At 42.7% G+C, this 16,208-nt stretch overlaps 1 protein-coding gene across 4 annotated transcripts in view; it reads right to left on the reverse strand.

Moving 5' to 3' along the window:
* Positions 1 to 16,208, reverse strand: part of FBN1 (fibrillin 1) — a 224,955-nt gene that overhangs the window by 42,592 nt on the left and 166,155 nt on the right. For all 4 annotated transcript variants that reach the window (XM_027569942.2, XM_027569939.2, XM_027569940.2 and 1 more), the window contains 9 exons: positions 14,312 to 14,434; positions 12,140 to 12,262; positions 11,676 to 11,840; positions 9,038 to 9,106; positions 8,816 to 8,941; positions 7,471 to 7,593; positions 6,693 to 6,851; positions 3,945 to 4,016; positions 366 to 491 (listed from right to left, as the gene is read on the reverse strand). In XM_027569942.2, the coding sequence (XP_027425743.2) occupies positions 366 to 491; positions 3,945 to 4,016; positions 6,693 to 6,851; positions 7,471 to 7,593; positions 8,816 to 8,941; positions 9,038 to 9,106; positions 11,676 to 11,840; positions 12,140 to 12,262; positions 14,312 to 14,434 (1,086 nt within the window). The remainder of the gene's footprint in view (positions 1 to 365; positions 492 to 3,944; positions 4,017 to 6,692; positions 6,852 to 7,470; positions 7,594 to 8,815; positions 8,942 to 9,037; positions 9,107 to 11,675; positions 11,841 to 12,139; positions 12,263 to 14,311; positions 14,435 to 16,208) is intronic.

A 16,208-nucleotide genomic window follows, 5' to 3' on the forward strand; every position in this document is an offset into this window, starting at 1 on the left:
AATTTTGAGATTCAAGTAAAGATGACCGCCCACCACCCATCCTCACTTTCAAGCAGTGTGAAACAAAAGCAATCTATGTGACACACCCAGGAACTCAAGGCTTTCTTATATCAGCTGGGAAATCTAATACATTTTGTGTCGGGGAGGGGGGTTGGGCAGGGCTAGGGAATGTTCGTCCTGCTTTTTCCACGGGGAGTTAGGGAATTTTTTTGCATGAAAAAGTGATGTTCCGCATGGTGCCCTACACTATTGCTAGAGCTTGATGGATTTCTGAAATTCCAATGTTGTGAAATTGGCCAAGTCTATGTGGGCAAGTAGCTCGCCAGTTGGCTCATTTCTGGACATGATATAGTAACATCACTTACCTTCACAAACCAACAACTTGTCATTATAGAAGAAGCCCACTGGACATTCACATCTGAAGCTGCCAACCATGTTGATACACACTCCATTTTCACAGACCCCTGGGATCTCCCGGCATTCGTCAATATCTGGAAGCAGAGCAGCCCCGCATGAGTGACGGCGTGGTGTGTGATCTTTGTGCAGGGTAAATGGGTGCTGAAAGCCAGCAGCTTCTAACTCAGTGTTTACATAAGGTCCAAAACCAAAACAGAGAAAGTGCATGGGTGTTTGGGGGGGCGGTGTTAGGGTGGTGGTGATGGAAATGGGGGACGTCAGTCAATATCAAATCGAAATAATAAACCGCTTTTCAGACACTCTGGATTTAGTACCCGGATGTAGCATCTTGTCTTTTTGGTTTTGTTTCAGAACATCAGCTTTGTCCAGGTAGGGGCCATCTTGGTACCCACTGGGCACTATGTACCAGATGAGTAGAATAAAGGGACCTCTGAGAATAAGTGGCCTCTCTGCCCAAAGTGTGTGGTGGGGTTTGACTACCATGGGAAAGGAGAGCTGGTGAAGCACAGAGGAGCCCATGGTCATAGACAACTTGGATCTTTCAATTTCCCCTTCAACACCCCCTTCCTCCTTCACGTGGCTTTGAAAAGTGGGTAAGTTACGTCTGGGAGTGTAAGCTGGGCCCATGGTGACTGTGGGGGCCAGCACTGAGGAAGGACTGTTGCTGTTGCCACAGATTGTGGCTTCCGAAGGCCAGGGGCTGGGGCTGGCTGGGGCACCACTGTTTTACCGGTCCCTAGCATGCCACTGGAGTCAATTAAAATGTGGTAAATTAAGAACCAGTATCTGGAAGTTGGATTGGTGAGCACTAAAACCAGACCAAAGTAGGAATGACAGCAGAGCCAGAACACAGGCGGCTTTTAAAGCAGGGCTGGCCTGCTGATGAGGAGGCCTTGTGGGCAGGTCTCACCTCCTCACGGGCGTGGTGGTCCACTCTCTGTCTGACCTGCTCTCAACTCCCAACCACTCAGTGTCTTCAAGGATTATAGTAGTAGGAGTGTTAACAGGGTCTCACTTGCTGTATATCTGGCCTATTTCTCAGCATTCGTCCTGGATTTACTCACTGAATCATCACAACCACTCTATGAGATGGTCTCCAGGTACTGTGACTACTCCCATCACTGTGCAGATGATGGAACTGGGGCCAAGCCGGCCGACGGAACTTGCCAGAGATCACACGGCTAAGAAGAGGCAGAGTCAGGATCTGATACCAGGAGTCTGCTAACAGGCTATCCTGCCTCCCTCAGGCTTCTCCACATCACAGTTTCACAAAACCATAACTGAATTACTTATCCTGGAGAAACCCTCCACCACCACCCCTTGCTAGCGTTTCACAAAACACTTCAGAAGCTGGGAGGGGATGTAAAGCTCTGGTCTTCCCAATCCACCAGGTATCTGTTACCAGGCTGTTGAGGTAGTTCCGTTGACATATTATAGTCAGGAGCCTCTACAGGGATGTCTGTTTGCCTGAGTCATCAGAAGACGGCCACATTGTACGTGGAGCCTACAAGAGCTATCAGAGTTCCAGAATAATCATACTCTAAAGCCAGCCTGCTTTGAAGGAGAAATTTGACAGACCACAGCCTTATTTTAGACCCTTTTCTAAAGGGTTTGATATTGTTTGAAGGCAAACTGATCTCTTTAATAGAAAAAACAGCTTAGTGTATATTCTTATTTTGAATAGAGGTGATTATGTTTTTGGATTTTTCACACATTTGCCATTCATCTTCTTAAAAGGTTATGCAAAGTAACATCACAACTGTGTGCTATCAGCAAACAAACAAACAAAAAAACCAATTCAGATGACATTCTTTTAGTTCAAACATGAAACATTATATTCACATTCATTTATTTTAAATATAAGTGATGTATTATCAAGTTTAACAATAACAGACTGGGTCAAATTTCTAGCCATTGTTAGGCATGAAATAGCAAAAGGATATATTAAAAATTGTATTTTCTTTTCCTGTCTGGATTTCATTTGAACTTCAACTTGGAGAAGTTTATATTTTAAGACAAGATTAATAAACTTGCTATAGTTTTAACCCCATACGAAATGGGTTCTATATGCCAACAATCTTAAGACCTTTCAGAAGGAGAGCATAAAGCTCAAATAAAACAAAGTTTCTCAGTCATCTAAATATTTTGTCACGGTGGAATTTGGTAACAATAAGTATATTGCTAACTATCACATTTCCAGCTTTCAAGAGCTTGAGGCAAAGCAAGCTGTGAGTCAGGACTGGATTTGGGTCCCGGCTCTGTTATTAATTAGCTGGGTGACCTCGGCCGAGTCCCTTCCCCTCTCTGGGCCTCTGTCCCCTCAGCTGTAAAGCAATGCATTTGGACTACATGATGTCTGAGACGTCTCCAGCTTGACTGGTGGACAATGTTGATGCTGTTTCAAATATTTGCCCGCTGCCAACCTTGGAGGCCAGGCCTTGCTGTGGGACACGCCTGGTCTATCCATGGAGAACCCTTACTATTAAAGACCACTTATCTTTGGATCAGAGATTCAAGGGAGATGAAAAGATCTGTTTTGGGAAAGGGAAAAACAAAGCAGTGAGGGCCAGGTGTTTCATGCCAATGTCATTTAGCAGCTTTTCCTTCCAAACCATGAAGTTTCTTTGGACGTTGACTAGACTGTGGAGCCATATGGATTTGGCACTAAGGGAGTCAGGCTGATTGCTGGACCAGACCCTTGTTTTCTTAAACGAGGTCATTGGAAAGGCTGATGTGGATTTCAGTTTACTTATTAGGAATATGGTGGAACAAAGCAAGAGGTGATGTTTGCTACTAGACACAATTGCTCAGACTTAGGAGGGGCATCTAAGGATGCATATAAATCACACTGGGGAAAGAGTCTGAGAATGCAATAGCTTTCCATCTACTTTTATGTTATTTGCTTTTAAACCACAAAGGCCTTGCCGACATTGGCTGAACACTTGCAATACTTCTGAATCTTGCACAAGCATCTCTAGTGCCCTAGTGGTCTCTGCTCCAGTTACCAGACAGGGCCTCCGATTGGAAAGATTTTTTTCTTTTTTTCACATCTGAAATTCCCAAAGCAGATGATGACCTGAGGAGATTCCATGTGAGATAAAACTGGATCCCCAAAAGGGCTTTATGTGAATAACCTACACATAAAGATCGGTATGAAAAGTCATATTACACTCATGTCTTAGTCAGAAGGAAAGATCGGGAAATAGAGTCAAATCAAACGTCAACTGGCCCCACTCCCAGAATCTCTCTTTGTTGATGCCTAGGGTTGGTTTAACTAGGCTTGACTGTAATTTTGTGAGAAGCTTTCCAGCCCCCTTAATCACGAGCAACAAATGTTGCTGCCAAGTTTGCACTTTGTTTCAAACTAAGAATCAGTGTTTCAATAAAGCTAAATGGCATTGTTTAACTATTTTTTCCTTCTAAGAAAAAAAGAAAAAAAAAGCAAACTGAGAAAATAAAGGTGTGTATTCCCTTTCTTAAACACAAAGGCAAAACCAGGAAATTCCAACAATGGCACCATAACTCACCAACAGGTAACCCGGTATAAATGTCAATGACGAAGCCCGGCCTTTGACTTCCGCAAAGTGTAGCAAATTCATCTGCAATGATTAAACAAAGATGGGGAGAGGGGGCGAGAATAAGGGTCAGCAAAGAGCGATGACTGGGCTGAAAGAACTTACTTCGTAAACGTCTTCAAAAATATTTATCTGTATTTTGAGGAATTTAAAATAAATAAATCTGAAAGTTCCCCAGATGTTGTAACCTTGCCCTTAAGGCAAACACTGAATGAAAAGTGAGCTCATGTTGACGTATTACTGAAGAAGAAGCAGAGGTCTCTTTTGTATACGCATTTGTATGAGTTTGCCTGTAGGAATTTGGGTTTCTAGAAGGATGTTGTTTAGCTCTGAACCCAGGGACTGGCAAGAGTGTCTCTTTCCACTCACATTAAGGGATCTAGGATTTGAGGAATGCTTACAAAAGCCATTTCCTCAGTAGATTGGGGGAGACCATAGCAAATCTAGCCAAGTTCTTGACATCAGGTCTATTAATGACTAATTCAGTTCAAACAACCAACTTATGTCATGACTTCAATTTGGGGAGCTGGATTTCGTTTGCTGCAGCTCTCTCGTTCTTTCTCCCTCCCTCCCCCGACCCTCTATCTTCCTCTCATGCGCCCAAATTTGTCAAAGTTGATAATAAAGGATGAATGAAGTGTCATCTGCAGTTCCTTTTAACTCCGAGGTCCTGTAATTGCAGAACCTAACTATAACTGATAGAGCATGGCTTCCATCTAAGCTCAAGGTGGCCATTGCGCTATTTGTCAAACACACTGAAAATTATAAAAGGTTTCTGGAAGTATTTTAATCAAAATGTAGCATGTTCTTCCCCTAGGGCTTTATTTCCTTGATATCTGAGTGCCTGCTTCTAACAAGTATAGTATCAGCTGACACCGGTCACCCAGAAAAATTTCAGGAATCTCAAAACGTGTGCAGACTATATACCTAATGAAAAGCCATGACTAGATTTGGCCAAGACTCAAGATGAAGAAGAAATCTTGCATTTTATATTTAGAATACTTAAGTTCTTAAAAACTCAGATATCTCTGAAAGTAAATGGTAGTCTTTATTAGGGGTTTCCAAGGCAGTTTGTAGGGGAACAATGATCCATTAAGATTAAAAAAAAAAATACTAAGATTTCTATTTCTCTTTGCAAAATCTAATTTAAAAAATTTTGTGCATATTTTCTAATAGAACACTTTGTGAAAATAACAAATGCAATAATAAATGCATTTTTTGATCTAATTGAAAAAATATATATAGACATACATACATGGAGTACACACCAAGTACATGTAACCTCCAGCTTTTTTACTGATAGGTATGTGTAATCAAAAGATTTGAAACCCATTGGTCAAAAGCAGGGGTTAGCAATTTTTTTCTTAAAGGGCTAAAGAGTAAATATTTTAGTTTTTGCAGGTTGTGCAGTCTCTATTAAAATTCCTCAACTATTCCATGAAAGCAGCCATAGAAAATAAGTAAACAAATTAGTATGGCTGTGTTCTACTGTAATTTTATTTACAGACATGAAAATTTGAAGTTTGTATGCTTTTCAGGTCATGACCTACAATTCTTTTGATATTTTCCAACCATTTTAAAAATGTAAAAACCATTCTTAGCTTTTGGGCCATACAAAAATTGGTGGTGGGCTGGATTTGGTCCACGGGCTATAGTTTGCCAACCCCTGGTCTAGAGACATCTTGCAGACTGGAGGTAATTCTTGGTAATTCTGAGTGACGATGATTACATTATTTCTGGAGTAAACAATGGACAAACTGATATATTTCACTAAAAAAGAATATTCTGTTTTATGCATTGTCAGATAACACCAGACAAGAGATTTAATATCTTTCAGATCAATGTGGGGAATGGAGTAGGTACTACAGAATGTTCTAATCAATACCTACATCACAGTTCATTCACTCTAACTGATGATGTCATCATTTACCAGCTGATATAAGAACCATGCACCAATTCGCTTCATTTACTCCAAGGACATGGGTTAGACTTTTTTTAAAACAAATAACATCATATAGATTTTTCTCTATGAGGATATAAGAAAAAATTTCTCTCAAGAAGAGTTGTGCTTTCGCATGGTGTTAGGTTTGCTTTATAGTCATTGAGACTCTTAGACTTGATTATCACTCCCTTTTAATATGAGCTGCTAGGAAGTTTGGAGCCAAACTTATTGCTCATCTTTGGCAAGTGTGTAGAAATTCCCAGCTTGGATTTTTGCATATTAGCCTCGCTCCTTGCTCCAAGTTTCTTACCCTTGTTTGCCATTTGCCTTAGGCCTTCTTATTTTACATTCAAATCTTTGTGGGCTGCCTTAAATTCTTTTTGGAACAAGACCAGTTACAAATAAGTAAGAATAATAGGAATATGGCTCACCTATCTGTCATATTGCTTCGCCTAATGTTTCCAGTCTTTTAGCTACATGGTGAACACCATAATAATTACAATGTTTATATTTTTATGATATGCTGAGTCTCTAAGTCTGGTGAATGAACTAGTGTACAAGTTAGAAAGTGTGTTCTGTGACTCAATTTTCAGCCGGAAGGACCAGAATCAACTGGGAGTTTAAACATTCGCCTCTGTGAGTGAATCTTTGCTTAGGAGGATAAACAATGAACCCTTCTGTTCCCTTGTTGAGACTCATTTCCCCAACAGCCCATGCATAATTTATCAACCTATGTTTTTGGCAATGGTGCAACTCACCTGTGCTTGGGATGGGACACTGTTCACAGGGCTTATTCCAGGCCCGGCCAATGTTGTAGGAACAACAGCACATCTTCTTGGTCATATTGAACAAAAGTTCTCCGTCACAGGTCTGGTTGTCAGCATAATAGTTTCTGTAGCACAAACTTCTTCTCATATCTAGAGGGAAGCAGTTGGTGATGTCGCAGGGAGAGCACGACAGATTTCTAAGGGGATACTCAAGGAGTGCACTTCTTTTGGATTTTATTGCAACTTGCAGGAATAGCCTGCTCTTACACAATTTTCTATCCACATATGCTGCTCTCAGAAAGGGAACTTTGAGAAATGCACTCCCTGGTATTTTGTGCCACAGAACGAAGTCATTATAGAGCCGCAGCATTAATAAACTTTACACGACTCTCCACCCAGTCTCTTAGTAACAATTCTCCACTGCTATTTGGCAGCAATTTTCTCATTTCCGACTCATGATGTTTTAATACTGTAGGTCAGTGCTGTAAATATAATTGTATAAAGATACACCCAAAGTCAAACAAAAGAAGTACTATGAAACTGTTGTTTGGGATTTTCCAACATTACATTTTAGAGAAAACTCCCAACCACCCACACAAGGTGGGGAAGAAAGGCCAAGCTTATGGTTTACAAGGGAGGAGGCTTTCACAAAGATAGTGAAAGGGTGGCAGGCAGCACTCGGTCTGATGAGTAACGTAACACTAAGGACCAACTGCTGGTCTTGCAGATGAGGACCAAGCTTGCGTGGTTCAGGAAAGCCTGGACTTACCCATGCAATTATTTCCCCCATTCACTTGCATGTAGTCTGGAGGGCAGATACAGGTGTAGTTGCCGACAGTGTTGTAACATGTTCCTGGACCACAAATTCCGGGGGTTTCACATTCATTCACGTCTGGAATCCAAAGAGAAAATGGCATGTGAATAGGAAAACTTTACTCTGTGGAATGGCCTGAGACTCAGTGTCCCTATAAATGCTGACAATGGTGGAGAAAATCCACAGGGGCACTTGGAAATCTGGATGAGAAAAATAGATGTTTAATTCATCAGTGTCCTTGGTCTATGCTCATGTGTGTGTTTGCAGGAAAGGAAGTTCTGGAAAAAGAGGTTTTGCCTTCTGATATGAGTTCCTACTAAATGAGTCCATAACATCCTCAAAGGCATGCAAAGATGAAAAGGCAGACAAATTATAATTCTCAACTATCCTTCAGAAAGACAGCTAATACTTTATATATTCTCAAAACTGATGGAAGGATAGGATATACCTTGAAGCCATCAACCACTGGCTTCATGAATCTGCACTGGTAAGGTAGTATGGAGGTAGGTATTTCACACCTCTATCCCCATTTTCAAACATAGGGGTTGATTCTAATCTTTGTTCATTCCAGGGGTCTTAGAGCTGTGTCATAGAGCTCAACTATATGTCATATACTCAACTAATACCCAGTGAGGTTGCCACTTACCGAGGTCACCTATTAAGCCTTTTGGAGATCCGAAGGAATATTTCTCCTCCAGGATACAAGGAGTTATCTTCCCTAACTAGTTGTGTGACTCCTGCATATAGAACATATAGAAGAAAACCATCTCTCCCACCCTGGTCTATGGTCCAAGTGCTCTGAAAGCCAAAAGTGGTCAATGTCCCCATTTTTCCAATAACACAGGAGGAACAGGAGTTATCACTTCCATCATAAAACTAAAGAGGCTGCCTTTTTAAGGGAAGCTCATTTCGTTGCATTAGTACAGATGATAAATGGTGAAGAACAGGAAGAAGAGGAACTAAGAACCTCCCAGAATACAGAAGTCACTGAAATGAGTCCTTTGCCACTCTAATAGAAATGGCTTTTCTAAAGTGCCCAGAAAACTGCAGACATAAGTGAGACTATGGCCCAAGATAATAAAACTCCACTTTTCTTAGAAAAAGAGGAAGATTTGGGATGTATAGGAAATGACAGCATGTCAGTAACGATGCAAGCTGCCCCTTGTGCAGCTAGTTATGTTCATGTCTAGACCATGGTGCTATATTGCCAAATTCTTAGTTTTACTGGTGATTCTATGCTGGTTTTTGGGGTCAGGTCTCAATAGTTGAAAGAACTCATCATCCTATCAGGACCACTTACCATCACACACTCGGGTATCTTCGTTCAGGTAGTAACCAGTTGGACAGCGGCACTGGAAACTGCCAAATGTGTTGATACATTTCCCGCCTTGGCACAACCCCGGGAGTTCCTGGCATTCATCAATGTCTATCACAATGAAAACAACGGCATTTCTTCAGCATTGTCAATAAACCCGAGGAAGTTCAAAATGTGCATACTTGAAGATCAAGGATACAGAATTACCTTCCAATATAACAGTGATGGGATTGGGCCGAAAACCTTCTCCTCCAGGACAAAGAATTTTGTACTCAGCTATTGAAACAAAAAACCAAATTGAGTTCTTTTGAATCGAAAACTTCTAGAAATAGTGTTCTCAAGAGAAAGACTGACGTATCCAAATGAAAATATTCATTTTTAGGAATCTTTAGCACTTACCCCACCCATCTTACAAGTTAACAACTTTGTGTATACGTGTTATTTTCAAATGGCTTTTACTATGTGCGCCAAATAAGGGTCAGCCCACTGTCCCTAGTCTTTGGACCCCCCCCCCCCCCACTTACTCTCTTGGCCTCGTGTTCTTGGGAACTATTTTATTTCCTATCGCTGTCACTATTTCTTTGTAAAGATTTTCTTCCCCTTTTTATTTTCTAACAAACTCCCCCATTTTTATGTTTTGTTCAGCTTTACTTCTTCTGTAAGGCTGTAATTCCTTTCTTTTTTTTTTTTTAAAGATTTTATTTATTTATTTGACAGAGAGAGACACAGTGAGAGAGGGAACACAAGCAGGAGGAGTGGGAGAGGGAGAAGCGAAGCAGGCTTCCCGCGGAGCAGGGAGCCCGATGTGGGGCTCGATCCCAAGACCCTGGGATCATGACCTGAGCCGAAGGCAGACGCTTAACGACTGAGCCACCCAGGCGCCCCTGTAATTCCTTTCTTAATAACGTTAATCGGCCTGTCTCCAAAACCCTTTCCGAACAGAAACTTAGGAAAAGCTGTTCTTTCTTGGTTCCCATCCCACTTTTCTTTCTTTTTTTTTTTTTTAAGATTTTATTTATTTGTTAGAGAGAGACAGAGAGAGAACACAAACTGGGGAGAGGGGCAGAGGGAGAAGCAGGGGGTCCAGCTGAGCAAGGACCCCAATGTGGGGCTCAACCCCAGGACCCTGGGATCATGACCTGAACCGAAGGCAAATGCTTAACCAACTGAGCCACCCAGGCGCCCCTCCCATCCCACTTTACTCTTTAATGCCTAGAGATCTTTCTTGCTCCTCTGTTTCTATGGAGGGCAGTGCTGATTCCCCTGGTTTCCTAAACCAACTTTGTACAGCGTCCTTTGATTCCCTCCATTCATTCTGTCATTCAAGTATTTCACGCAAAAACATTTTTTTTCGGTGCCATGCACCAGTGGTGTGATACATACAGGAACACGTGAATAAGAATGAACCTAATCTGCTGTGTCTTCCTGGTGAGCTTCGATAAGAATCAGCTCTTTGATAATCATCATGGTCTTTCCAAATCTGATAATCCCTCTCCTGGCTTTCTGAAATACTATGTGTGTATGCCTAAATGTATACATGTATATATTCCAGTTCTAGCTCTGATCCAGTTTGGGGTAGTATGGACCTCTACTGCTTTGCCAATCATTATTAATCAATAGAGCTGACTCTCCTACTTAAATATCTTGGCTTGCTTCTTTCAACATCAATGAAATTAACTATCTCCCTCTTTCTTTTGTTCTTTCCTCCCCTTCCTGCAAACATCCACTCTTTCAGGTCACACCCTTCCTTCAAGGACAATTAAAAAAACACCCAAAGTCATCACTACCTCTGCCATTCAGAACTGACTTCCCTTTCTTAAGAGAAGAGAGAAGGAGGTGCCTGCTAAGTAAGCATTCATCCCTGTACCCTCAATATCCTGGACATGAATGACTTCTTTTAATCCTATAAGGCATTATATGAATGAGGAAACTCAATCTTTCTAAGTAACTGGCCCAAAGTGACATGGGTGGTGGTTCCTAACTGGAACCAGGAGTGCTCCTTCTCATGCTCATGGCACTGTGTCTGTTCCTTTTTCCCTTATTGAGACCTACACTGAATTATAGCTTTTCTGTCTGGATCGCATTTTGCTAGACTGTACACTTCTGGAAGGCAGAACCTAGTCTAATTCATCTTTGCACACCCAAAGTATACACTCTAGGTACTCCGCAAATAATTTTAGAACAAGTGAATAAATGACCCTTCAGCAAGGAAAGAATCTGTACCTATCCCAATATACACTATTAACAGCACCACTAACCTTTGCCTAAGAAGCTCTATCTGACTCTGAATCCTGATACAGGACCCACTCAGAAAAATGAGAAGCTTTTTATATTTTTTAGAAGACTTATTTCTGTCCTTACAATCACATTCTAAAGCTTTAAGTCATATCACAAGAATAGAAATAGTCTTCCCTTTCATATTTACTTGACTAATTGCTTCTCTTTCACCCAGGGACACCCTAGTGTGTCCTAGAGATTTTGAAAACTAGCTAATAGATGACAGAAGAGATTAATCAATGTGTTCCTTGGAAGGTAAGCAAATATTCTATAAGTAACATAGCTGGAAAGTCTTCTTTAAAATAATGCTATCTACTTTCTACTCAGAAAGAAGTGAAATGTGGCCTGCCCCACCTGACCTTTTAGTACAAGCCAACTGGGGACACTTCTGACACCCAAATTGGGAGTGGGGTCCCTCAGCAGGGCTGAGAGTTTTGATCTCCCTTCCCCGACCAAAGAGTAGAGACTGGTGGCAACTCTCCCCCTCTGTGGTTTCCATCCTGTGGTCTAGAAAGGAGAGCTGGCCTGAGTGGGAGTAATAATAATGAACAGGAGGATGTATACTTACATGTGTTCACAGGAGGGCACAGCTCACAAGGAGTACCCCAGGCTTTCCCCAAAGAACAACAGCAGGAAGCCTTGGAGACACCAACTCCAATTTCATTGCTACAGGCTGTATCTCCGTTGTCTCCTCGAGGTCGAATATCCAGATAGCAATTCCCAGAGCGGGTATCTATTTACCATATATGAACAAAAGAGTGTCAGGAAGATTCTCTCGAGGTGAGGATTGAAAATTCAAATCCGTCTCAGAAACCGTTTAAAAACCATAATTTACTTCCTTAGGAAACTAAAAAGTGCCCAAACACATATACTGGGATTTTAACCTATAGAAAAAAATAACTGAGAGTATAAACCAGATTTAGGAAATGTTGAAATTTTTACATTATTACTTTTTTAAAATTTGAGAGTGGAATGTTCAAGGCTGCTTTAAAAATAAAAGTATATACTCTCTAAAAAGTTTTAAGATCTTACCAACACAGCCAACTCGAGTTGGGTTCAGCTCAAAGTCAGGGGGACAATCGCAGGTATAGCTGCCTGGGGTGTTGACACAGTTCCCACTGATGCACGTGGTTGGATCCAGACACTCATTAACATCTAAAACCAAACAGCAAGGGGCACAATTATCAGCCAATGTGGGGGCAGACATCACCATAAAACGGTAGCATCGGGTCTGGGGCTCCCAACAAGAATTTTAAGAGTTACTAGTTATAATTACACCTAGAAATACACAGTCTTCCACTTCTGAAATAAAACCCCTCAGGAAGGAAATATGTCATAGTCTTTGGTCTTTTTCCCCTGGAACACATTTAGCATTCAAATTTGTCATCAGGAGAAAATATAACTTTGGAACTAGGAAAAATATTCCAGTCAAGGTAACTGAAAGCAAAACACTACTGTGACCTCGGTCAACCAAAAATTCAGACACAGGTTTTAAGAAAATATATTTAATATGTGTGGCTTGTTATTTCATCAAATTAGAGCAAGATGTCCCAGGGAACCCTTAGGAGCAGGCAACTTCTGCTGCTTCCCCAACTGGGCATGCTTGCCTTGGTGCAGCTGAGTGCACAGACACATGCACAAGGCTTAGCACGTTCCTACGAGCCGGCTAAGAGTCACTCTCCCATCACTGGTGCTGTGTGGAATATTTCCCTTTCAGTTTCTATTCCAAAAATATGTGCAGAATTCCAGATTTAGGACATGGGTTTTGGCACATTGCACACTGTGTAATCCTTTTGTCTGTTTTGAACACTCATGAAATACTCAAGAACAGACAAGCTGACTCAGAGAGAAGAGAATGGGGAATGAGGAGGATACCTTCTCCTTGGGTTTCCCTCCCACCCTCCCTTGGACCTCGTAACCCTCCTGTAGGTTCCACTGCAGACAATTCATTTGTTCCGATTGCAAGTCCGAACTTAGTGGGACAGGGCAGACTAACAGGAAATGAGGTCAGACAGAATGATGCTGATGGTAATCTGGGGCGCTGAGGAAGGGTTACAGGCCACGGAGAGGCAACTTCATGAGGTGTGCTAGAGGCGCAGCTTGGTGTCATAATAGCTTTCAGGAAAAAAAAAAAAAAAAAAAAAAAAAACAGGAGAAGAATGCCTGGGGAGGAGTACCCTGGTCCAAATTTATTTTAGGGAGGTGGTCGTGATGGTGGTAGTGGTGGTGGTCATAACCTGGAGAGCCACTGAATCATAGCTTGTTTAGGTAGCTGGAAAAAATACACTTTTCCCCCTGAAATCCTGGGCCTCTCCAGAAAGGAACATGTTTCCCCAATATCCTTGAATGGACGGGTGGCCTGGGAAAGAGAATTGTAAATGTCTTGCAGAGTCTTAACTCAGTGCCAAAGTGAACCAAGTGACAGTCTACTGAGGGCCTGTAGCTTTTCTCATTTTCTTTCTTATGCTCCCCACGAGTTCCTTGCTTCACAAGAAAACGATCTCCATGCTAGAAATTGGTAGGCGAGCTCTCTGTATCACATTCCCTGGTGACCACAGACAGGCCAGGGTGGCAAGGAGCAGGTGTTACAGTGGAGCAGTGCAAGGAGAAAACTCATGATCCCAGCGCAGCACATGGCCTTCAAAAGGAAACTCTCTGCAAATGTGCCTGAGGAGAAAAGGAATAGCTGGGAAGCCTAATAGCCAGCACGCCCCTGGAACCTTTTTCTGCAGCCATGAGCTTGACTGTGAGGCTACAGACCCTGCTCCTTCAACGGCCTGCCGCTCCTCCCTCTGCATCCTTACATGTAACCTGTGATTCCTATTGCTTCATCCCTACTTTTCTTTTGTGACTCTGAGTAGTCTTGCGGGGGGGGGGGGGTGGTCCCAGTGAGGACCCAACAGCCAGGTCCCCAGGACAGCAGGGAGGCCCCGGCAGCCAGGTGCCCAGCACAGCAGGGAGGCCCCAGCAGCCGGGTTCCCAGCACAGCAGCCACGTGCCCAGCACAGCAGCCACGTGCCCAACACAGCAGCCAGGTGCCCAGCACAGCAGGGAGGCCTCAGCAGCCAGGTGCCCAGCACAGCAGGGAGGCCCCAGCACAGCAGGGAGGCCCCGGCAGCCGGGTACCCAGCACAGCAGGGAGGCCCCAGCAGCCGGCTGCCCAGCACAGCAGGGAGGAGATTCCCATGCGGACGGCCGTCTTACCTGTGCAGTTCCCGCCACTTCGGTCCAGCTCGTAGCCTATCTCGCACTCACAACGGAACAGGCCGGGAAGGTTGTGGCAAGTTCCAAAAACACAAATGTTCGGAAGGGAGCACTCATCGATATCTTGGGGAGGGACGCAAAGGGGGAGAAAGGAAATTTATTTCTTTGCTAAAGGAACCGCCTAATGTCATCACCTGATGCTATTAAGAAAGTGAAGACGATCTGACCTCAATCCAGGCGCTTCTCCTCTCGCCTGGCAGACCCTCTGCCACGTAAGTGAAGCCTCTTAGGTGAGAACTCACTTGTTTTCAGCCCCCATTACATGCCAAGCAGTAGGCTAAGCGTTATATACGTAGAGTTTCTGGTATGTCACACAGGCCCATGTCCCTTTTGTGAAGTAAGAGTCCAAAAGGCTACCTGAGACCCAGTTCTTTGGTTGTTCTTATCTACACAGTCACTGTTTTTATCGTGGGTTAAAATTTTACAAACCACAAAGGCTTTGTGGTAACTTTTATAATCTGTTTTATCATCCTCTGTATCCCTAGAGCTACGTTGGGTGCTTGCTACTGTTGGCAGAGACACTTCTTTCAGGCCCCGCCCCCCCCCCCCCCCATGCTAACCTCCTGCTTGGGTAATTGACACGCAGACACACTGCAGCCTTGAAACTGGCTTTAAATAACCATAACCCCTCTGCCGGCAATGATTTATATTAAGAACAAACAAACAAACACAACCTTCCCTTATAGCATGAAGAAAAGCAAAACTCTGACTGTGACTATTTATGTTCCCAGAGGTGGCACAGTACCTGTTTTGGTTGGATGTTCAGAGTAACAAGAGTAAACAAGGCATTAGGCACAGGGTCCAGAGCATAATCTGGTTTCTTGCCTCAGAGGAATTTTATATCAAACTCTGCATAGTTAATATAAACTGTATAAAGAACACCTAATGGTTCCATAACAAAGAAAAGTATTTACATAGAACCCCATGAGAGAATTAGTATACATGTCATAGCTAAAGACTGATTTTGAGTTAATGTCCTATTAACAAGGAACAATTATTAGTTAAGACATTAATCAGGGTCTTGTTTAAACTTCTACGGTCAATGGTTATCATTTGTTTATTTCTACTGAAATCTTTTTAGTTCACTGTAGACACTAATTCTTCTCTGTGAGGGATAATGCACTTAAATCTGACAAGTGTGGGGAAAGAGAAGAACCTTGTGTTTCCTAGTGGGAGCCATCCTGAGCTAACAGGCTCCCAGGATTCTTCTTGTCTGACCAACACCTCAGGAAGACAGGGCCTTGTGCTGAGAGACAGCATGACATATAACATTATCCCTAGGGGCCCCCTACTGAATGGATTTGCAAAAGACTGTTCCATGTTCACATATATTAGATATTTAGAGACCATGTGAGACATGCCCAGTACATTATTCTACATATGGAGAAGATTATCTGCTCTGTTATTATTTTAAAGCTTTTATTTCTAGAAACCAAACCATAGCAGAGATTAAAAACATATTTAAAGAGAATCCTTCCATGGGACATGATCGGGGGATGCATACTTTGAGCTCCTTCCCCTAGTGATGGGGATAAACAGGTTGCACTGAACTAACCACACTTGGTTAGCCTCTCTCTCAGTTGGTCATAGGAATGACCAATGGGTGTACTCGTGCAGACCATCTGGCCAAGGTTGGATATGCAACTTGTGGCCAGATAGCTGAGATTTTTCTCTGCACAAAGAGAAATGGTCCAGCTGGAGACCCAGTACCTCCACAGACTGAACTGACCAGCTCAGATGTGAAGCCAAAACACACCTCAGCTAAAAAAAAAAAAAAAATCAGGAATGTTTAAATAACCTAAGTTTGTCCAGCCCTGCAAGGGCCCCAGCAGCTTCC

This window comes from Zalophus californianus, chromosome 6, assembly GCF_009762305.2.
Source record: "Zalophus californianus isolate mZalCal1 chromosome 6, mZalCal1.pri.v2, whole genome shotgun sequence".
Taxonomy (NCBI): domain Eukaryota; kingdom Metazoa; phylum Chordata; class Mammalia; order Carnivora; family Otariidae; genus Zalophus; species Zalophus californianus.